This window comes from Dendronephthya gigantea, unplaced genomic scaffold (assembly GCF_004324835.1).
Source record: "Dendronephthya gigantea isolate DGI-Jeju-01 unplaced genomic scaffold, DenGig_1.0 000193F, whole genome shotgun sequence".
Taxonomy (NCBI): Eukaryota; Metazoa; Cnidaria; class Anthozoa; order Malacalcyonacea; family Nephtheidae; genus Dendronephthya; species Dendronephthya gigantea.
In genome coordinates this window covers 169,595-192,171 of record NW_021163203.1, presented here as the reverse complement: position 1 = coordinate 192,171, position 22,577 = coordinate 169,595, and the positions used below count along the sequence as shown (strand labels likewise).

At 43.0% G+C, this 22,577-nt stretch overlaps 2 protein-coding genes, 1 long non-coding RNA gene and 1 other non-coding gene across 6 annotated transcripts; 3 read left to right on the top strand and 1 right to left on the bottom strand.

Annotated features, from left to right (window-relative positions):
* Positions 1-5,055: 5,055 nt before the first annotated feature.
* LOC114538985 lies at positions 5,056-21,624 on the bottom strand. Its single transcript, XR_003688835.1, has 3 exons — positions 21,593-21,624; positions 8,287-8,290; positions 5,056-5,144 (listed from the first exon to the last, which is right to left on the bottom strand). It is a non-coding gene; the product is annotated as an uncharacterized LOC114538985 (long non-coding RNA).
* LOC114538986 lies at positions 7,507-7,659 on the top strand. The gene has a single exon (XR_003688836.1). It is a non-coding gene; the product is annotated as a 5.8S ribosomal RNA (ribosomal RNA).
* Positions 12,846-15,655, top strand: LOC114538982. Of its 3 annotated transcripts, XM_028559823.1 has the most exons (8): positions 12,849-13,087; positions 13,369-13,415; positions 13,742-13,826; positions 14,166-14,345; positions 14,659-14,795; positions 14,977-15,088; positions 15,275-15,358; positions 15,587-15,655. In XM_028559823.1, exons 1-8 carry the CDS (start codon positions 13,061-13,063, stop codon positions 15,653-15,655), a joined length of 741 nt encoding a protein of 246 aa, XP_028415624.1. In that variant the 5' UTR covers positions 12,849-13,060. The 3 variants fall into 3 exon arrangements, with proteins under 3 accessions (XP_028415626.1, XP_028415624.1, XP_028415625.1); XM_028559824.1 differs by lacking the exon at positions 12,849-13,087 and having other exon boundaries at positions 13,325-13,415; XM_028559825.1 differs by lacking the exons at positions 14,977-15,088; positions 15,587-15,655 and having other exon boundaries at positions 12,846-13,087; positions 15,275-15,352.
* Positions 15,662-17,141, top strand: LOC114538983. Its single transcript, XM_028559826.1, has 7 exons — positions 15,662-15,767; positions 15,889-15,978; positions 16,096-16,173; positions 16,341-16,407; positions 16,576-16,638; positions 16,807-16,993; positions 17,069-17,141. Exons 1-7 carry the CDS (start codon positions 15,680-15,682, stop codon positions 17,126-17,128), a joined length of 633 nt encoding a protein of 210 aa, XP_028415627.1. The 5' UTR covers positions 15,662-15,679; the 3' UTR covers positions 17,129-17,141.
* Positions 21,625-22,577: the final 953 nt, after the last annotated feature.

Genomic DNA, 22,577 nt, shown 5'->3' with positions numbered 1-22,577 from the left:
ATCATTTCCTACTTCTAAACTGAACACAGTGAGGCATTGCCCTTGTTCAACACAGCGCTACCATATACCTCAAAAAGTGGAAATCCCGCTATGCTTGCATGGTCTTACATGATCAGAAATATTAGCCCTTCATCCACTAACGCTACATTCAGGCGACTACAAAGTGCATCAATCAGCATGGCTATAGACAGAAGGATGGCTTTTGTCGAGTGTCGTGGTCTGAAGAATCAGTGCTTGAAAAAATTTCCAAACTTGATTCCGGTAGCTATCTCAAGTGCATGTTAGCATACAGGTTTCTAACGACTTGTGAAAAATCACGTTACAATCATTTTATTTTATTACGAGAACAACACTTAAAGGATGGTAAACAATTGAATCTCAATGATTTTAGAGAGAACGATGGCATCGAATGTGCCCTTTGGCCTCACCTCTATCCATTTCATGATTGGTGTGAGACTAAATTATCTGGGAACACTTCTCGCCAAAGTGTCATTTACAATGAAAATCTTAAGTGAAATCCTAGACTATTCTCTCTATTACAATTTACTGCAATTTGTCTATGATAGATGGATTTTTACCACTGTCTCTGGCGCTATATCAACTTCCAGGGCTTTTGACACTTCTGCTGCAACTGCACTTTCAACTAAAACGTTTTCTTTAGAGTACTGGAAATAGCATCATCGATTCTTGATAGATGCTGTTCGTCAATTCGGGTATCCAAATGTTTTCATAACAATAAGCCTTAACAAGTAAAGTGGTAAGTGAATATCCCAAGTGGTCGTTAAAGGGAAATGGCAATATATTTGTTTATTTTCTTATTTGAAAGAGCTTTGAAAACTATATTTAATTCTCTTTTACCGTTTTTTTATATCTTGCTTACTTCTACAAATATTTTGATCGAAAAGAATGAAATATCCGCCATCTTGGATTTTTGTAGATATACAGTTACGTCACAACATGGGTCACGCAATATTTCTATCTCGACAACCACCAATCATTTTGCACTCAAAACTATATTCTGTTTGCTCTTCGAAATATCAAGATCACTCAACACCTTTAAAACATCTACCAATCAATATTTGGCCAGCAACGAATACTTTTATATGGCTAACCCCTGTTGTGACGTCACCAAAACTACCGTTAATGAGATAAAAAATTATCCAAGATGGCGGATATTTCATTCCTTTCGATCAAAATATTTGTAGAAGTAAGCAACATATAAAAAACGGCAAAAGAGAATTAAATACAGTTTTCAAAGTTCTTTCAAATGAGAAAATAAAAAAATATATTGCTATTTCCCTTTAAGGGAAGATAGAGCCCAGTCTAATACCGAGTTGAACAAAAAAGGCGACAATGGATCACCCTGTTTGACGCCTCGATGGGTGAAGATCGGGACGCTTCTTTCTCCGTTGTGCTCAAAAACAGTGCTCGAACGCACGTATAATTCCCGTATGTACGCAAGGAGCGGATCAGGGCAGCCAAGTCGACGCATTGCTAAAACAATGGTCTCATGGCTTACCGAATCAAAGACCTTGCGTACGTGAAGGAAGGCCAAGTTCAAAGATGTTAATTGTGACTTAGCTCCATCAATGATGGCCTGCAGCGTAAACACATGCTGAGCAATCCCATCACCACTCCTGAATCCTTTCTGCGTATGCTTCAAGGGCAGGTACGCATCAAATCTGCGAGCCATTACTTTATGGAAGGCCCGCAAGATATGAGAGGCAATGGTTATGGGACGATACTTGAGAGCGTCATTGGACTGAGAGCCTTTCGGGATATAAACTGTCCTGCCAATGCATAAAGCGCTGGGCTGACTTCCACACAGTAGCCAAAGGTTATAATGGCTACAAAGCTCATCCATCCCAAGCCCAATTACCTCCTTCAACTTCACTCCATCAGGGCCAGGTGCAGATGAAGCACCCTCAGATAACACCTTCTCAAGTTCAACAGGTGTTACTGGACAACAGGTGTTACTGGACGCAGAAGATCCCACTGCACCGGTCAAACACAAGTCACTTGACGATCATCTCTAATGGATGGAGTCTCAAAGATTGGCTGCCAGGCTTGGGAAAATTGCTCAAGGCAAGGGGACTCGCCAGGGTAAGGATTCACCCAAGACCCATCCAGCACTTTATTTGCACACGCAGATGGTTTGCGTCCGTACAAGTGCTGAATAGCACTGTACTGTGCATGTCTGCGCCATCGCGGATCTAATAAACGACCAGGGTCAGTTGCAGTAGATCGACTGCCCCGTAAAGGTGGCCTCTCTCCACGTACAACATGACTAACCCATGACGCAAACACCTTGTCAAGCATATCTCGCACTCCCTGGTCAGGACAACCCTCCACCACCCAATCCAGATCATCTACACATAGGTGATTGATGTTGATACCCAATTTAAGCTGCTCTGCCCATGTATTATCTCCCAGATCGCTAAGGTTACGTGGAGTAGTCGAGGGAACAGTGGAAACTTCCGCTGCCGAGCTCTCTTGACTTAACCTCTCGACCTCAAGCGCTGCGACAACCTCTGCATAGCGAGGGTTTTTAGATCGCAGACACTTGATGGCCTCAAAGGATCAATCGGGAAATCTCGAGTGCAGGGCACGAACAATTCGCTCACAAGGTTTAGTTCTACGGATTCCCAAGTCCGCATGGGCCACTAGAACAAGCTCTTCATGGGACCACCTGGCCTTCATCTTTGCCAGACCTGCCAGGCCTTTAAAGGCGCTACCGCAATCGGGACACATTTCCATTGCCTTACCTTGCGCGCCTGCCCCGTCGCACTAACACGCTGATGTTTCCATCTGTGGTGGCTTATTAGGGCACTTTTGGTTTTAAAACCGACACCACATTCCGGGCAGGGATGCATATTGATCACAATCCAATATCAACGAAAACTGCGAAGTGGCAGTCAGAAGCCTTATAGAGACAAGGCTTTTTCTCACAATAATTTTATCAAAATTGACTGCAAATGCCGGAGCACTGGCCTTATTAGCTTCACTCGAGTGAGTAGTTCTTAAAGAATCACCGTTGGAGGCTTACGGCATACACACTCTAAGCTACTAACCTTACGCACCACGTGGAGGTTAGGCCAGTTACCTGATAATCAGGTGGGACTTGTAGATGGAAATAGGGTTGAACTTTTTCGCTCAGATGGTATATTAGTGAAAAGGAGGGGCCGCAACCCACGTCCAATTCTGCTCAGTTTTCAGCAATTTTAGCTTTAACCTTTGCGAAGGAGCTCTTGCCTTTAAGTCTCACGCATCATGTCAGGCAGCGTAAGACTATCATAAGAGAGTCATAGTTACTCCCGCCGTTTACCCGCGCTTGGATGAATTACTTCACTTTGACATTAAGAGCACTGGGCAGAATCACATTGCGTCAACACCAGTCACCAGCCATGCTTGTTTTTTTTTAACAGTCGGATTCCCCTTGTCCGTTCCAGTTCTAAGTTGGTTGTTAATCGCCTGCCGAATCGACCTGACAGTCACTGCTGAATCAATCCACGTGAAATCCCTTTGCAGTCCGACTGCGACGCGCAGCAGGCCACGCATCTCCGTCAGCCCACGCCGAGTCCTCGCGCTTCAAGTCCCAGCCCGAAAGACCCAACCCTTACAGCCAATCCTTTTCCCGAAGTTACGGATCTATTTTGCCGACTTCCCTTACCTGCATTGTTCTCTCAACTAGAGGCTGCTCACCTTGGAGACCTGCTGCGGTTATGAGTACGACCAGACAAGAAAATGAACGACTCGCTCGGATTTTCAAGGGCCGTGGAAAGCGCACCGGACACCAAAAGAAGTTTGGGGCTTTACCGGATGTGAAACCTTATCTCCGGCTAAACCGATTTCAGGGTAAGGTTGCCCGTTAAAAAGAAAGGAGAACTCTTCCCGGGGCTTTCCCCAACGTCTCCGAGTTCAGTTGCGTTGCCGCTTGTGCCACTAGGTGGCAGTATCCCTGGTTCGGGAATATTTACCCGATTCCCTTTCCATAGGCGGTCTCTCAGGATTGGCTAACCCATGTCCAACTGCTGTTCACATGGAACCTTTCTCCACTTCAGTCTTCAAAGTTCTCATTTGAATATTTGCTACTACCACCAAGATCTGCGCCGGCGGCCGTTTCACCCAGGCTCGCGCAAAAGGCTGTGTCACGACCGCCGCGCCCTCCTACTCGTCGGAACGTCGCGCTTGCTCCAACGGCCGAGTATAGGTGCGACGCTTGAGCGCCATCCATTTTCAGGGCTTGTTGATTCGGCAGGTGAGTTGTTACATCTCATTAGCAGATTCCGACTTCCATGGCCACCGTCCTGCTGTCAATATCAACTAACACCTTTCGTGGGATCTGATGAGCGTCGACTTTGGCACCTTAACTCGGCGTTCGGTTCATCCCGCATCGCCAGTTCTGCTTACCAAAAATGGCCCACTAACAGCTCGCATTCGAGTGTCTGGCTTCAATCGAGCAAGTCGGACTTCTTACCAATTTAAAGTTTGAGAATAGGTTAAGGTCATTTCGACCCTAAGACCTCTAATCATTCGCTTTACCTGATAAAACTGCATGTATGAACTCCAGCTATCCTGAGGGAAACTTCGGAGGGAACCAGCTACTAGATGGTTCGATTAGTCTTTCGCCGCTATACCCAAATTCAACGATCGATTTGCATGTCAGAATCGCTACGAGCTTCCACCAGTGTTTCCGCTGGCTTCACCCTATTCAGGCATAGTTCACCATCTTTCAGGTCCCAACAGATACCCTCTTACTCAAACCTCTCTGAGAGCAGACAAGGTCGGTCGATGATGCGGCGACGAATGTGAATGCCGCTTCTCACCTCAACCGTCCGAGGACGGCCCTCCTTTCGTTGCGCCCACGGGTTTCGATCACCTGGAGACTCGCGCACATGTTAGACTCCTTGGTCGGAGTTTCAAGACGAGTCGGATGGAGCCCTATGGTCGTCAGCATCCTAGGCGCGTAGTGTGTGAACACCCTCACGGTCGACATGCCAGTCTGATCGGTCGGGTCGCCAGCCGAGCACACGCCGCAGACCACATTCGCCGACGAGCTATGCGAGCGCAAGTCTTAACAACCAGCCACGAGGCCGGTCCACCTTCCTTGCGACCTTATCGCCCGTCGACAACCGACGCTGACGCTCGCTCACCAGAAGTGCGCCGTCCTCGCACCACGTCCGAGCGCGCCTCGTCCATGCGGATCGAGAGCGCGACCGTCGCGATGCGCGAGTGACTGAATCTGGCGGGGCAAATTGCTAACTCCATTCGCTTTCCTTTCAACGGTTTCACGTACTCTTTAACTCTCTTTTCAAAGTCCTTTTCATCTTTCCCTCACGGTACTTGTTCGCTATCGGTCTTGTGCCTGTGTTTAGCATGTTGAACATGTGCGGGAGACCTCGAGTTGTTCCCCTCTTAGTGCGGGTTGACTGGGCACTTTGTCGAACATGTTCGGGAGACCTCCAGTTGTTCCCCTCTTAGTGCGGGAGTACTTGGCACTTTGTCGAACATGTCCGGGAGACTTTGAGTTGTTCCCCTCTTAGTGTGGGTTGACCGGGCACTTTGTCGAACTTGTTCGAGAGACCTCGAGTTGTTCCCCTCCTAGTGCAGGTTGACTGGGCACTTTGTTGAACAATCGTTCGGGGAGAGGGCGTGCGTCGGGTCGAGTTGTTCCCCTCATAGTGCGGGTTGACTGGGCACTTTGTTCAACATGTTCGGAAAACATTGAGTTGTTCCCCTCTTAATGCGGTTTGACTGGGCACTTTGTCGAACATGTTCGGGAGACCACGAGTTGTTCCCCTCATAGTGCGGGTTGACTGGGCACTTTGTCGAACATGTTCGGGAGACCTCGAGTTGTTCCCCTCTTAGTGCGGGTTTACTGGGCACTTTGTCGAACATGTTCAAAAAACATCGAGTTGTTTCCCTCTTAGTGCGGGTTGACTGGGCACTTTGTCGAAGATGTTCAGGAGATCTCGAGTTGTTCTTGTCTTAGTGCGGGTTGACTGGGCACTTTGTCGAACATGTTCGGGAGACCTCGAGTTGTTCCCCTCTTAGTGCGGGTTGACTGGGCACTTTGTCGAACATGTTCGGGAGACCTCGAGTTGTTCTCCTCTTAGTGGGGGTTGACTGGGCACTTTGTAGAACATGTTTGGGAGACCTCGAGTTGTTCCCCTCTTAGTGCGGGTTGACTGGGCACTTTGTCGATCATGTTCGGGAAACCTCTAGTTGTTCCCGTGTTAGTGCGGGTTGACTGGGCACTTTGTTGAACATGTTCGGGAGACCTTGAGTTGTTCCCCTCTTAGTGTGGGTTGATTGGGCACTTTGTCGGGTTTCTGGAACCGAAGTAATGATTAATAGGGACAGTTGGGGGCATTCGTATTTCGTTGTCAGAGGTGAAATTCTTGGGTTTACGAAAGACGAACTAATGCGAAAGCATTTGCCAAGAATGTTTTCATTAATCAAGAACGAAAGATTGAGGATCGAAGACGATCAGATACCGTCCTAGTTCTAACCATAAACGATGCCGACTAGGGATCAACGAGTGTTATTTGATGACCGTGTTGGCACCTTATGGGAAACCAAAGTTTTTGGGTTCCAGGGGAAGTATGGTTGCAAAGCTGAAACTTAAAGAATTGACGGAAGAGCACCACCAGGAGTGGAGCCTGCGGCTTAATTTGACTCAACACGGGAAAACTCACCAGGTCCAGACATAGTAAGGATTGACAAATTGAGAGCTCTTTCTTGATTCTATGGGTGGTGGTGCATGGCCGTTCTTAGTTGGTGGAGTGATTTGTCTGGTTAATTCCGTTAACGAAAGAGACCTTGACCTGGTAAATAGTCAGACGATTCGCGAATCGCTCTCGACTTCTTAGAGGGACTGTTGCGTGTTTAACCAAAGTCAGGAAGGCAATAACAGGTCTGTGATGCCCTTAGATGTCCTGGGCCGCACGCGCGCTACACTGACGATGGCAACGAGTCGCTCCTTCACCGAAAGGTGTGAGTAATCTTGTGAATCATCGTCGTGCTGGGGATAGATCATTGTAATTCTTGATCTTGAACGAGGAATTCCTAGTAAGCGCAAGTCATCAGCTTGTGTTGATTACGTCCCTGCCCATTGTACACACCGCTCGTCGCTACTACTGATTGAATGGTTTAGTGAGGCCTCCGGATTGGCACTGTCAGATGGGCTTCGGCCCATCCGACGGACGTCCAAAAAGTTGGTCAAACTTGATCATTTAGAGGAAGTAAAAGTCCTAACAAGCTTTCCGTAGGTGAACCTGCGGAAGGATCATCAACGTTTCGATCGGCAATCGAACACGCTGTAACTTACAAACCACAATGGAGGTGAGCGCTCGTTCGCTCTTAAATGTTCGGTGGATGGACACATCGATCTTGAAACGCGATGAGCGCTTCATTTCGCCATTGCCCGGCCTCCCCATTTTACTTTTTCAAACACAACACGTCGAAGTTTAACTGTGTGTTTTATATTTTTTACGCAAAATATACAACTTTTAACGGTGGATCTCTTGGCTCGTGCATCGATGAAGAACGCAGCCAGCTGCAATACGTAGTGTGAATTGCAGAATTCAGTGAATCATCAAATCTTTGAACCCAAATGGCGCTCTCGGTTATACCGGGAGCATGTCTGTCTCAGTGTTGGGTAACAAAACGCCGAGTCGGTTTCGACTCGATTGGGGCATCGTGCCGCAGCTTGAAGCTGCGCGTCCCTCAAAGTGCAGCACATGTTGCCGTCGCGACGTTACCGACGCGCGAACGAAGCCTAAACTATTGTATAGCAAAAGAGCTCTTCGTTTCGCGCGTGCCGGCCGACGCGCGCAACATATTCAATTCATTCATTCATTAACCTCAGATCAGGCAAGAATACCCGCTGAATTTAAGCATACTACTAAGCGGAGGAAAAAAAACTAACAAGGATTCCCCAGTAATGGCAAAGTAGAGGGAACAGCTCAACTTTTTGAAAATCTTCGTTGTGTTGCAGCGGCGAATTGTAGTTTCGAGAAGTACTTTCCCAGCGCAACGAGTCTACATAAGTTGCTTGGAACAGCAGGTCACAGAGGGTGACCACCCCGTACATGGCAATGAAGGTGGACTGGCCTCGCGTCTGGTTGTTAAGACTTGCGCTCACATAGCTCACCGGCGACCATGGTCTGCTGTGCGTGCTTGGCTGGCGACCCGACCGATCGGTCCGGCATGTCGACCGTGGCAGACGGCACGCCTGTGCGCTCGAACCGCTGCCCGTCGATCGTGACGGTGTTCGCACACTACGCGCCTAGGATGCTGACGACCATACGGCTCCATCCGACCCGTCTGTAAACACAGACCAAGGAGTCTAACATGTGCGCGAGTCTCCGGGTGATCGAAATCCGTGGGCGCAATGAAAGTAAAGGCCGTCCTCGGACGGTTGAGGTGAGAAGCGGCGTTCACATTCGTCGCCGCATCATCGACCGACCTTGCCTGCTCTCAGGGAGGTTTGAGTAAGAGCGTATCTGTTGGCACCCGAAAGATGGTGAACTATGCCTGAATAGGGTGAAGCCAGCGGAAACACTGGTGGAAGCTCGTAGCGATTTTGACGTGCAAAACGATCGTCGAATTTGGGTATAGCGGCGAAAGACTAATCGAACCATCTAGATGCTGGTTCCCTCCAAAGTTTCCCTCAGGATAGCTGGAGTTCATACATGCAGTTTTATCAGGTAAAGGGAATGATTAGAGGTCTTAGGGTCGAAATGACCTTAATCTATTCTCAAACTTTAAATTGGTAAGAAGTCTGACTTGCTCAATTGAAGCCGGACACTCGAATGCGAGCTCTTAGTGGGCCATTTTTGGTAAGCAGAACTGGCGATGCGGGATGAACCGAACGCCGAGTTAAGGTGCCGAAGTCAACGCTCATCAGATCCCACAAAAGGTGTTAGTTGATATTGACAGCAGGACGGTGGCCATGGAAGTCGAATCCGCTAAGGAGTGTGTAACAACTCACCTGCCGAATCAACTAGCCCTGAAAATGGATGGCGCTCAAGCGTCGCACCTATACTCGGCCGTCGGAGCAAGCGCAACGTTCCGACGAGTAGGAGGGTGCTGCGCTTGTGACGCAGCCTTTGGTGCGAGCCAGGGTGAAACGGACGCCGGTGCAGATCTTGATGGTAGTAGCAAGTATTCAAATGAGAACTTTGAAGACTGAAGTGGAGAAAGGTTCGATGTGAACAGCAGTTGGACATGGGTTAGCCGATCCTAAGAGATAGGGAAATTCCATTACAAAGCGTCCATTCGCGGACCGCCTATCGAAAGGGAATCGGGTTAATATTCCGAACCAGAACAGGGATACTGCCACCTAGTGGCACAAGCGGCAATGCAACCGAACTCGGAGACGTCGGCGAGCCCCGGGAAGAGTTCTCTTTTCTTTTTAACGGGCAACGTTACCCGGAAATCGGTTTAGCCGGAGATAGGGTTTCATGTCCGGTAAAGCCCCAAACTTCCAGTGCGCTTTCGACGGCCCTTAAAAATCCGAGCGAGTCATTCATTTTCTTGTCTGGTCGTACTCATAACCGCAGCAGGTCTCCAAGGTGTGCAGGCTCTAGTTGATAGAACAATGTAGGTAAGGGAAGTTGGCTAAATAGATCTGTAACTTCAGGAAAAGGATTGGTGAAGCGCGAGTACTCAGCGTGGGCTGACGGAGATGCATGGCTTGCTGCGCGTCGAAGTCGGACTGCGAAGGGACTTCGGGTGGATTGACTCAGCTGTGACCGTCAGGTCGATTCGGCAGGCGATTAACAACCAACTTAGAACTGGAACGGACAAGGGGAATCCGACTGTTTAATTAAAACAAAGCATTGCGATTGGCTGGTGACTGGTGTTGACGCAATGTGATTTCTGCCCAGTGCTCTGAGTGTCAAAGTCAAGTAATTCATCCAAGCGCGGGTAAACGGTAGGAGTAACCATGACTCTCTAACAATAGTTGTGTTGTTTCCTTGTCCTAAGTGTGGGCTTAATTTCAAGACAAGGAGTGCCCTGCTAAGCCACCTAAAGTGGAAACATGATGAAGTTAGGCCAGCGGGGCAGGCGAACGATAATGCGATGGAAGTGTGTTCCGATTGTGGTAGTGCCTTTAAAGGACTAAGAGGTCTAAATATCCATCGTCAATGTCAGCACCCAGATGTGTACCATGCTGAAAGGCATCCCAGATGGTCCCATGAAGAGCTGGTCCTAGTTGCCCATGCTGAGTTGGAGCTCCGTGGTAGCAAGCCTCGCTGAAGAGGCTGAGAAGGTGGCTCGGGAAGGGATGGCATGCAGGGCTTCTCCTCAGCACGTTGTGACCCCTGCCTCTGAAGTTTCGGAGACTGAGTGGAGTGACCAACTCAGACAGGGGCATCAACACCGAACACCTAGGCTAGAGGTTGATGATCTGAACTGCGTTGTTGTTGGTTGCCCAGACTAGGCTGTAGAGTCCCCTACCTTAGAGTAATTTTGCGCGGCCTGGCAGCCGATCTTTGAAACTCCATCAATCAAGGACAATCGACATGTGACACGCATTGGACCAGTGCAATGGAACCTGCTGTATCCGGTAACACCTGGTGAGTTAAAGCCTGTGTTAACTGAGCGTGCAACTTCTGCACCTGGCCCTGATGGGGTGAGGCTGAAGGAAGTCATTGGACTTGGGATGGAAGAGCTTTGTAGCAATTAAGATCTGTGGCTACTATGTGGAAGTCAACCCAGTGCTTTATGCACTGGCAGAACGGTATACCTTCCGAAGGGCTCTGAGTCTAATGATGCACTCAAGTACCGTCCTATCACCATAGCCTCTCATATCTTACGAGTCTTCCATAAGATTATGGCTCGTAGATTTGATGCGTGCCTTCCCCTGAAGCATACGCAGAAGGGGTTTAGGAGTGGCGATGGGATTTCTCAGCATGTGTCTACACTCCAAGCCATCTTTGATGGTGCCAAATCTAGCCGAAAATCGCTAAATTTGGCCTTCCTGGATGTGCGTAAGGCGTTTGATTCCGTCAGTTATGATACGATTGTTATTGCAAGGCGTCGTCTTGGCTGTCCAGATCCCCTCCTTACCTATATCCAGGAGTTATACTTGAGGTCAAGCACAGTGTTGGAGCACAACGGGGAAAGAAGTAACCCGATCTTCACATGCAGAGGGGTCAAGCAGCGTGACCCATTGTCACCATTTATGTTCAATGCGGTAATAGACTGGGCACTCTCATCACTAGACGACCATTTAGGGCATTCGTTCGGCGATATCCGTGTTAACAACTTGGGATACGCCGACAACATTGCTTTGCTGGTGAAACGAGAGCTGGTCTCCGTCGACCATACCTCATTCCTGGTGACTAACGGCAGAGTTATACCATCTCTCTCCGCAACTGGCAAGTACAGGTACTTGGGCATTATGTTAGGGGCATGTGGGGCTAAGTTGCGAAAAGAGTTACGTGAAGTACTTGTGCGAGGGCTCAACAAAATCACAAAGGCACCTTTAAAGCCCCAGCAAAGGATTAACATCTTAAAAGCATTTCTTTTGCCCCGGTACCTGCATGAGCTAGTATTAGCGTCAGTGGGCGACAGTTGGTTACGTTGGCTTGATATACCATAAAGGCCAGCATACGTCAGTGGTTGAAGGTAACCAATAATCTATTTTAACTGTAAACCAGTTGTATGCAATAAGTTATTGGGTTGTAATGCTAAAGTCCCATGTACCAGGGGGTGGCGGAATTGGCGCACTTTCATGACCTAATTTAGTATTCAAAATAAACAGCGCCATTTTTGTTTTCCTTGAGAGTTAATTTTTTAAATATTAATATGTTCTTTCAACCAGGGAAAAGGAAGGGAAACTCTAGCTTTCGCATTGTTGATGTAGCGAAGAAAAAATCGTCAATGATTAAACTTCCTGCACCGATATCTAAAAACGAAGATAAGGAAACTAGTGAGAACGCGGCAACTTATGATGATCAAAGTTGTAGTAGCAGTACAACAGAACAAGTTGAATTCTTAGATAACCAATGGAAGAGTAATTGTCATTTGCCCACAAATTCATCGTATAGAGCACGAAGAACGAGGCTTTCTCCGAACTGGGAGAAAATTCGCATATGACTGATGCAAACCTCTCTGCAATTAGAAGGTTTTGCACCGTCAAACTGCATTGAAAATGGCTGCACAGAAACAGCAGAAACACATTGTCGTGACTGTGGTTACGGGGCATATAATTGTCTGAATTGTTGCAATTCCATACACAAAGACAAATGTCAGTTCCACTTAACAGAATTATTAAGTGTAAGTGCATAAAGTTGTCAGGCAAGTAGATATGTCTCAAGATGAAATCTTTCCAGATATACAGTATTGGATATAAATGCATTGTATAGGGAGTAATAGCTAACAATTTATTCACAAGACCATTATATATCCTCTTTGCTGCAACTTCTGTATAGTTAGGAAGGTCGGAGTGAAGGCTTGTAGGAACATTTTATTACTCACTTGTATTAAGGTTACAGATTTGTACTTTTTCATATAACAGAGAGGTGGTTGGACTCACCACAAAGTTCCAGAGAGAACATTACGGCATCCTATACATGTTTGCAGTAATACACATCTGAGACCAATTACTGTAATTGACATCAATAGTATGTTGATATAATATATTAATTATTCTATCTCTTATTTATTGAGACTGAAGAAAACAGTGTTTTGTTGACCTAGCTGTTTCTGCTTCTGCTCATAACATATACAGTACACCTTATTATCATTAGAAATTGCCATCTTAATTGGTTATGCAGCTTTGATGAAAACATGTATTCGAATATTTTGTAAATAACCTATATAGGCTTTCATCATGATGTGCAATTTGAATATTGTACTTGTGTGAGTGTCCCAGAAAGTCTGCTTTGTTATGGTCTGTGGCCTGCTACTCCTGTGGAGCCAACGTTGGCTTTTACAGTTCGGTTAATGGAGCTGACTTTATCCCTGATGATGGAGTGTCATGTCTCAATCTATGACCTGTCAAAAGCACTGAATTTCTTTGAGACTCCTCTTTTAAAGGCACTGCATGTATTGGTTAATGGTTATGTGCAAGGTAAATTGCCTAGCATACATACACTAATTTAATGGCTACATAGTGTATTTTAGTATAATATATTTATTAGTATGAATTAAATTTTAATTTGATCTGATTATTTTGTAAGCAAAAATGTATTGAACATCTGTATAAAACGTTTGTCTTTTCTTCCTAATTTGGTAAACTAGATTTAAATAAAAACTCTATCAAGAAAGTAAAACCTTGTGTTTTCCAAGAAATCAAGAAATATCAACCCATGCAGTGAATTGTGTGTTATAATCTCTGTCTTTGTCCTTTAGAAAAGAAAAGTTTATGAGCAATTTATTGATGCATTTGAAGAGTTCAGGTGAAATACCAGTGTATACTTTATAATTAGTCTAATGTAGTAGGCTGGTATATTGTCTATGCTGTCTGTCCATTTGCTAGGTTAAAATGTGCAATTAAGATATAAATCTTTGCAAGTTGCCTCTGACCTTGAACAACGTTTTATTAGTAACTCTGTGCCACCCATGTTACATAGATCATAAGTTGTGAGCAACGATACCAGTCGTACTTGTAAGTTAACTCTTGTTAAGGTGAAAGTCAAGTCTGTCAAAAGACCTTAGATCAGTTAAATGCATTGCAACCCACAGATAAACTTCCATTCTCACTAATTACATCGATTTGTTGTAGATTCAATTTAAAAACAACACCATTTTATGACTGTGGAAGCGAGTCTGGTACAGCTCTTGCACCAAGTTGTCCAGCATGTCCAAAGGTATTGTATGTTATATTGTTGTTTTTCTCTTGGATTCTGATATGATACATGTATAGTAGCTTTGTGGATGTAGGCATTTTCATGTAGTACAAAATAAGTCTCACTATGGCAATAGTTTACTGTGGTTCGATTCCCAGTTGAGACACATACTGTACCAAAAAAAAACAAATAGATGTGAAACAGAGTTACTACTCTATAACCATAATATTGTGTGCATTTTAGTAGATTATTATGAGTTCAAATCACTCGCAAAGTTGGGCATACCCGTACAGATACAAAAGTTTTTATAAATTATAGTTGTTAATAATAGACATTTTGCATATTCAATCAAATTTTGAGGATCAAAATGGAAAACTGTTTGTCTCCCTGGATGCATGCTTCGGTTTGCCAAGAAAGAAGACATCTGGAATGAGTTATCGCGAACCCTTGAGTGATAACATGTTCTTCCATAATCAAGACAAAGTGGATGAATTTGTATCCTCATATCCAGTTGCTTCTGGAAACTCACGTGGTAACAAGGTACAGTGATTCTAACTGAGCTGTGAATTTTATGTGAGGTTATTGAACTGCATTCAGGTCTATAAGATGAAGATATTGCTACTCTGAGTATCATTTGCTACATCGAGTCAACCTATTTTTTTCCCAGCTTGCCTGGTGTGGCAAATTATACTGAAGCAATTGTTCGCACAATGATGTGATGGGACCAAACTCGTTTCAAAATATTAATACAGTATTTCTTTTTGTGAAACGTCTGCACAGTACATTTCTTATGCTTCTTACTGAATATCAACCTGTCAAGAACAAGTACGTTACCAAGTTATCCATGTTTTAGGAGTGCAGTGATTTTCAGGCTGGTTCTGAAATGGTGTCCAAGGGCAAATATTATGCCCTAGATGAGACTGCAGTTTGTGGGTTGGGATGCAAACATGGAATTCCGATGGATTTCCTAAATTTAAAGGGCGGAGAAAGGTATTTGGTTTGATATCTTTTTCTACGTTTTAATCCTGCAATTTCTGTATCTTTGTAAGTGTTCGAATTGCTCATGTTCTCTAAGAGAGTCACATCTCCTTCGTCAGTTGATAAGTTACTGTATGGTATTCTTCTCTCTCACGAAGAAATGCACATGCCATATGTTCTCTAATTTTTGTAGACTTGCATACGGTGTATACTTACTCAGTTGCTTAACAACGAGAACTGCTAAGAGTGGTGTAACTGTACATTTCATGTACGATATTTGCTGTCTTCTTGAAAGTCATCTTAAAGTACGTATTCCTATTACCATATGTACAGTACAGTAGATTTGCGAAATATTTTTTGAAAAGCGTACAGTATAATGAACCATGTAAGCGTGCTGCTGTTGGTTGTTGGTTTTGCGACCACTTCTTAATATTGCCTACAAACTTCAGTGTAAAAGCGTTGTTAACAATTTAGCGTTTTGATTTTTATAGAAGCAAAATAATAACGAGCTACTGAGTTGTATAAAGTTAGCTTGCCCTCAATTTCACGTGTATGGACACGGTGCAACTTGTCAGGTACATGAATTTCAAAATAATATTAGCAATTAACAACAACAGCCTTTTATTGGACTCTAAAGAGTGTACAAAAATAGTACTAACAGCATTAGTTCATTGTTTACATTATTGTACAGTGCTCCAAAACCCACCGCACATGTGCAGTATGCGTGGAACATGCACTTCATTTTCATAGGAAATCTTGAATATTTGCGTATGTAATTGTCACTGTAATTGTACATGTAACAGCTAATGTACAGCCCAAGAAGACTTGATGGATGGGGTTTGATTGATGGAGAAGTTCTTGAGAGACTCTAGTCATATCTGAGATTGTTTCGCAAAATGACTAAAGAGATGTCTGCCAGTCATCGAGAGGATATTCTTTCAGATGCTCTATACTACTACACAAAACGTCAAAGATTGAAAACAGGTAATTACCCTTTCTCTTCTACGTAGCTTTTACAAGACTAACACAATGGAGTTTATATAATACAGATTTTTAAATTTGAACTACTGTACAGTGTACATCACTGTTTCATTTCAATTTCTAGTATTATTATTGCGTGTGCAGCATAAAAGATGTCAAGAGCTCTCTAATTCAGCGTGCATCGAACTTGAAGATTTGCGAAAAAAAACTCCAGGTATTATATGTGTAACTTATAAACTCAAATCATAGATCAAGTTAGTTCCAAAAATAAGTGGAGTGTAAATTATAGTTCAACTTGTTAACCATTGAACCACTTTATGCTATCGTGTAGTCCCCGTCACTGACGAAATGGTCACGGAGTGGAAGCAACGTGAAAAGGAATATTTACGAAAGTCCAGACCAGAAGAAGGTACATCGATATGTGGATTGGGTATATTTAATATGCGATTGTTTTCTCAAGGCGGGAATGGTATAGGAGAGAAAGCGCTAACATTCTTGTTATTGTGAACACGATTTTAGTTTAGAACTTTTGTATTTACATGTACACCTAATATAGAAAATCTTTATCGTTTATAGTTGATTTAGGTCCGCACAATTGGGTCTTAGAATATTTTTCCCTGTTGCGCCAGTATTACTCTGCAAGGTATGTTGTTTGTGGTAAACAAAATCGTACAATATAAGAAACCATAACACATAATTATCAAAGAATATTGAAAGGAAAATTATAACGAAATCACGGTTTATCGGTTGGATTCTTGATGATAAAGACGTTATAAATAGTATTATAAATTGTATTCTTCCTTGTTTCTAGAAATCAAGTGTCAGAGGGTGTCGACGACAGCCGCTATAACCATGTTATGGCTGTAATGAGCAGGTAAGCGAACAGCTATTACAGTGAAAAAGACACCTTACCGTAATATAATGTTAACTGTAATTATGTAGAATGTGTTTTATTCCATTGAGTAGAATAAAAGAGTGAAAGAAATATGGCTTGTGCGTTTCTATTTAATTTTATTTCTCAATTACATGGTTTAATTTTCAGCTTAAACAATCGTTTACTGCGAATGGAAACAGAACATGGTATTCAGAGTAGATGGACGCCAACTAGCGAACAATATTTGTCTACTTTAAGAACACAAGAAGCAGTAAATGCTAAACAGACATTAGACATGATATTGATCAGTGGGCGAAGAAGATGGTTTCTTTTGTCATTGAAAAAAAATACGCAGGTGATTAAACCGTGCAGACGGTACTCATTATGTAATATTTTGCGCACAGTTCATTAAATTTTTAATTCATTGCAGATGGACAAGCTCAAGCCAAGAGTCTTTCAAAAAGCATTACGAACGAAAGTGGCAATCTGAGGAAGCTTTTAAAAAAATACATCTCGTCAATTGAGATTTTAAAGCAAAATGGTTACGAGCAATTTCCATTTCTTTGTTGGGAAGACGCTAGTGACGTAGACAGTCACATATACGCAATCAATGCACCAAACGAAGACACCATTCCAGTCACCATCAAACGAGCAGCAATTGATGCGCGTGCAATGATCGAACGATGTACTGAAGAACAAGAGATCCTTGCACAGGAAATGGCGAGCTGTGTAAAAGATTTTCATAATTCATGCAAGAATATCGAATGCCATTTGGAACAGCTAGAGAATAACAATTTATTTCCATCCCCGTATATGATGAAGGGGTCGTACGCCTTGCACAAAAAAGAGCTTGATATTGAGCGCTTAAATTTGTTTGTTGCGTGTAATCTTTTTGACGGATCGATATCCATAAGTGACGAGGCAAAGCAGTACTTAAGTGAGTGTTGTAGCGGAACTAATTTTGTCCCTGAAGAGTATGACACAGACAATGATGATGATTATTACGATGATGAAATGGACGATGAGACTGCAGAAGAGGATAGTTATTCTAACTGAAACATTGCTCACCAATAGACCTCCTTAGCTTGGTATGCTTTTTTTTGGTCTCTTTGTCATTCTAATCCGGAATGCATTGTTGGTTTCTGAATATGAATAAATTAAAAAGAACCCACGATTTCACATATTTCAAAAGTGTAAACAAAAACGAAGCTGAGGAGGTCTATTATACCAATGTTCATTAAATAGTAGCATAGCGTGCCTGACAATTTGGTCATGCTATGCAAATTCTTTGTTTGTACTGCATAAATTAGTGGCCATGTTGGAGGAAAATTGAAAGGAAATTGCACAAATTATACGCTCTGTGGAGCGTCGGTACTTTGATGTTTCCTCCAACATGGCCACTAATTTATGCAGTGCAAACGAAGAATTTCAAATCATTATCATTATTCATTTCTACAGGGTGTCTTGAAAAACACAACACTTAATATTCATTATATCAGAGTGTATCGTAATTAGGCCTGTTTCAAACATCGAACTTTCATGCGCCGAACTCATTAAAAACAATAGATAATGAGGGCCTTCAACTGTTTATCTATTGTTTTTAATGCATTCGGCACACGAAAAGTTCGACGTTGGAAACTAGCCTTAGTTGCACAGTTTTCATTAGTTCTTTTACTCCTAGAATTAGAAGCCATCTCATATTCCCTGAAGCCTACGATCTTTTGAGATAAAACTGAAAGCAAACATCATAAATATTTAATGTTGCGTTTTTATACACCTTGTTTTTATACACCTTGAAGAGCGAAAGGTAGTAAACCTTTTTGGTAATAGGCCTTTAAATTGACATTTATGGCTAACGGCTGACCGCTTTTAATAAAGTGGATAATTTTAAAATCTTGAACAAATGAATGAATGACTTGAACAAATTACGAGGTACAAAAGTAAACCTCGAACGTCTACGTAACGTAGGTAACAATTTCTTTGTTTTAAATATTAAATAATAATACTTCCTCTACACTGTACAGGGTGTCCCAAAAAGGAACCATTTCGAGTTCAATACATAGAAATTGGCATTTTCTTTCAAACATCCTATTAGATTATGTATTGTACTGAAATTCAAAGTTCCCTTTTTTGAGACACCCTGTACAGTGTACAGTATAATTGTCTAATCAGTGGCGTGTAGCCATCCCGACAGCTTGGTTGTGCTTTATTATTCCTGTTCATAGACTGTAAACAACAATTTCTAAAGAATTGAACGATGATAACGATTTCTGAAATTTGCATAGCACGCCCAAATTGTCAGACTGGTTACGCTACAGTCATTCGTCATATCTTTGTGAGACGAATAAAATATCAAGTATAACATGTCTTTCTTCAAGTTTGGAACTTGGTAGCTCGTCGAAAACTTGTGGTAGAATCTGTTATGGAGTGTACAGGTATAAGAGAATTATCGTTGTTTTTTTCATACTCTAATATATATGTTCTGTATTGAAAAAGCAACCTGAAAGCAAGTCTAGAACGTAGATCACTGCGCTCCTAAAACGTCGGTAACTTGGTTACGTACTTGTTCTTGATAGGTCTGCTATCAGTCGTAACATCGTGACAGAGAGTAATTCATTAAAATGTCATCTGCAAATTCGTCACAATTGTGATTCATTTTGACTCATTTACTTAACAAACATAAATGATTTCTCATCCATAAACTGAACTTGTTTGTAAAATTTCAGACTAATCGAATAAAAGTAACTTTGATTATAAATTTCAGGACAACTTTCGCTATTACGTATATACATAACATGATGTAGACATGGTGTGCATGAAATAGACCCCATAGAAGCAAAACGAATTGAGATACGAAAGTTTGTAAATGATTTCTCATCCATAAACTGAACTTTTTTGTAAAATTTTAGACTAATCGAATAAAAGTAACTTTGACTATAAATTTCAGGACAACTTTCGCCATGACGTATATACATAACATGATCTAGGCATGGTGTGCATGAAATAGACCCCATAGAAGCAAAACGAATTGAGATACGAAAGTTTATAAATGATTTCTCATCCATAAACTGAACTTGTTTGTAAAATTTTAGACTAATCGAATAAAAGTAACTTTGATTATAAATTTCAGGACAACTTTCGCTATTACGTATATACATAACATGATGTAGACATGGTGTGCATGAAATAGACCCCATAGAAGCAAAACGAATTGAGATACGAAAGTTTATAAATGATTTCTCATCCATAAACTGAACTTGTTTGTAAAATTTTAGACTAATCGAATAAAAGTAACTTTGACTATAAATTTCAGGACAACTTTCGCCATGACGTATATACATAACATGATCTAGACATGGTGTGCATGAAATAGACCCCATAGAAGCAAAACGAATTGAGATAGGAAAGTTTATAAATGATTTCTCATCCATAAACTGAACTTGTTTGTAAAATTTTAGACTAATCGAATAAAAGTAACTTTGATTATAAATTTCAGGACAACTTTCGCTATTACGTATATACATAACATGATGTAGACATGGTGTGCATGAAATAGTCCCCATAGAAGCAAAACAAATTGAGATACAAAAGTTTATAAATGATTTCTCATCCATAAACTGAACTTGTTTGTAAAATTTTAGACTAATCGAATAAAAGTAACTTTGATTATAAGGACATTTATCGGTAATTTGTCTGTCTTCTTACCTTGCACTGGTGTTTTTGGCGCATGCACATGTTGCCATTCTCTTGATGTAAGCAACTTGAAACTCAATGAATGGTATTGTATTTGAATTAATAATGTTTTGCTGATTCTTTCTAAGACTAAGTAGTCACAACTTACAGCCAACGGCACGAACGGTTTTAGTTTTATTGCGATTTCGATCGGCAATTTTCAACAGATTTTTTTTTGATCATTTTTATCTTTAATTATATGTAAAAGTATGGTAACATTTAAGTCTTGTCGTTCTTGTTATGTAAAATCAGATCGCGCCTGAAATGCAATACTCGACTGACAAGAGCCAGATAGAGCTCCATACACTCCGTAATGCTGTATAAGTAAATGAGAAATGCACATTATGAATCTAATACAGGAAAATGAAGATGATGGTGGTGACCAACATTACTAAAGGTTGCTTTCCATTTTAATAATAACTATTTACAATTATATAGGTTAACTTCTTCCAACATTATTTTCCTGATATCAATGAAGAAACTGTCTATACTAGCTAAAAGTATGGCAGTCAGCTATATCCAGTGTATCATCGTAACTGATAAGCAACTGCCCTGCGAGCAACGCAACGTATCTGACCCTGGGAGCCTCGCTTTCCTGAATCAAAACCCAAACGTGACTGGCTCGCCATAAATGATAACGACGCACACAGGCCAAATGAAGAAATTATCTAAATGGTCTATTGGGACGAATGGTACACTGCGTTTGATCTCTATAGTTTAACGTTCAATAATACAACAAAACAAAAGGGAACGAGTTTGGAGCAAAGAAATACGCTACGGCATACACTGTGGGCAGCTCAACTTGAAAATCTCTGTTGTGTTGCAACAGCGAATTGTAGTCTCGAGAAGTACTTTCCCGGCACAACGAGGCTCCCAAGTTGCTTGGAACAGCACGTCAGCACGTTGCTTGAAACAGCAGGGTGACAACCCCATACGTGGCAATGCTCGAGCGCTTGTGATGTGCTTTTGAAGAGTCAGGTTGTTTGGGAATGCAACCCAAAACGGGTGGTAAACTCCATCTAAAGCTAAATACAGGCAAGAGACCGATAGCGAACAAGTACCGTGAGGGAAAGATGAAAAGGACTTTAAAAAAGAGAGTTAAAGAGTATGTGAAACCGTCGAAAGGGAAGCCAATGGAGTTAGCCAGATTCAGTCGCTCGCGCATTGCGACGGTCACGCTCTCGATCTGCGTGGACAAGGCGCACTCGGGCGCGGTTGGCACACTTCTGGCGAGCGAGCTTCAGCGTCGGTTGTCGACGCGCGATAAGGTCGCATGGAAGGTAACCGGCCTCACAGCTGGTTGTTGAGACTTGCGCTCGCATAGTCTGTACCAACCATTGTCTGTATCGCGTGCTCGGCTGGCGACCCAACCGATCGGTCCAGCATGTCGACCGTGGCGGACGGCACGCCTGTGCGCTTGAACCGCTGCCTGTCGATCATGATGGTGTTCACACACTACGCGCCTAGGATGCTGACGACCATACGGCTCTATCTGACCCATCTTGAAACACGGACCAAGGAGTCCAACATGTGCGCAAGTCTCCAAGTGATCGAAACCCGTGGGCGCAATGAAAGTAAAGGCCGTTCTGGGACGGTTGAGGTGAGAAGCGGTGTTCACATTCGTCGCTGCATTATCGACCGACCTTCTCTGCTCTCATAGAGGTTTGAGTAAAAGCGTATCTGTTGGGATCCAAAAGATGGTGAACTATGCCTGAATAGGATGAAGCCAGCGGAAGTGGAAGCTCATAGGGATTCTGACGTGCAAATCGATCGTCGAATTTAGGTATTGCGACAAAAGACTAATCAAACCATCTAGTAGCTGGTTTCCTCCGAAGTTTCTCTGAACATAGCTGGAGTTCATACATGCAGTTTTATCAGGTAAAGCGAATGATTAGAGGTCTTTGGTTCGAAACGATCTTAACCTATTCTCAAACTTTAAATTGGTAAGAAGTCCGACTTGCTCGATTGCAGCCGGACACTCGAATGCGAGCTCTTAGTGGGCCATTTTTGGTGAGCAGAACTGGCGCTGCGAGATGAACCAAAGGTGCCGAAGTTGACGCTCATGAGATCCCACGTAAGATGTTAGTTGATATTGACAGCAGGACGGTAGCCGTGGCAGTGGTGCCAAAGTCGAAGCTCATGAGATCCCACGAAAGGTGTTAGTTGATATTGACAGCAGGACGGTAGCTATGGCAGTCGTAATCCGC

What these genes read in the sequence shown, in the direction of transcription:
- LOC114538982 (XM_028559823.1), top strand. Translation starts at nt 13,061, where the DNA reads ATGTATTGGTTAATGGTTATGTGCAAG. An exon ending in GAAACTCACGTGGTAACAAG is followed by an intron (nt 14,346 to 14,658) that starts GTACAGTGATTC and finishes TCCATGTTTTAG; the next exon opens with GAGTGCAGTGATTTTCAGGC. An exon ending in AATTTAAAGGGCGGAGAAAG is followed by an intron (nt 14,796 to 14,976) that starts GTATTTGGTTTG and finishes TAATTTTTGTAG; the next exon opens with ACTTGCATACGGTGTATACT.
- LOC114538983 (XM_028559826.1), top strand. Translation starts at nt 15,680, where the DNA reads ATGACTAAAGAGATGTCTGCCAGTCATCGAGAGGATATTCTTTCAGAT. An exon ending in CGCCAGTATTACTCTGCAAG is followed by an intron (nt 16,408 to 16,575) that starts GTATGTTGTTTG and finishes CCTTGTTTCTAG; the next exon opens with AAATCAAGTGTCAGAGGGTG. An exon ending in GTTATGGCTGTAATGAGCAG is followed by an intron (nt 16,639 to 16,806) that starts GTAAGCGAACAG and finishes TTTAATTTTCAG; the next exon opens with CTTAAACAATCGTTTACTGC.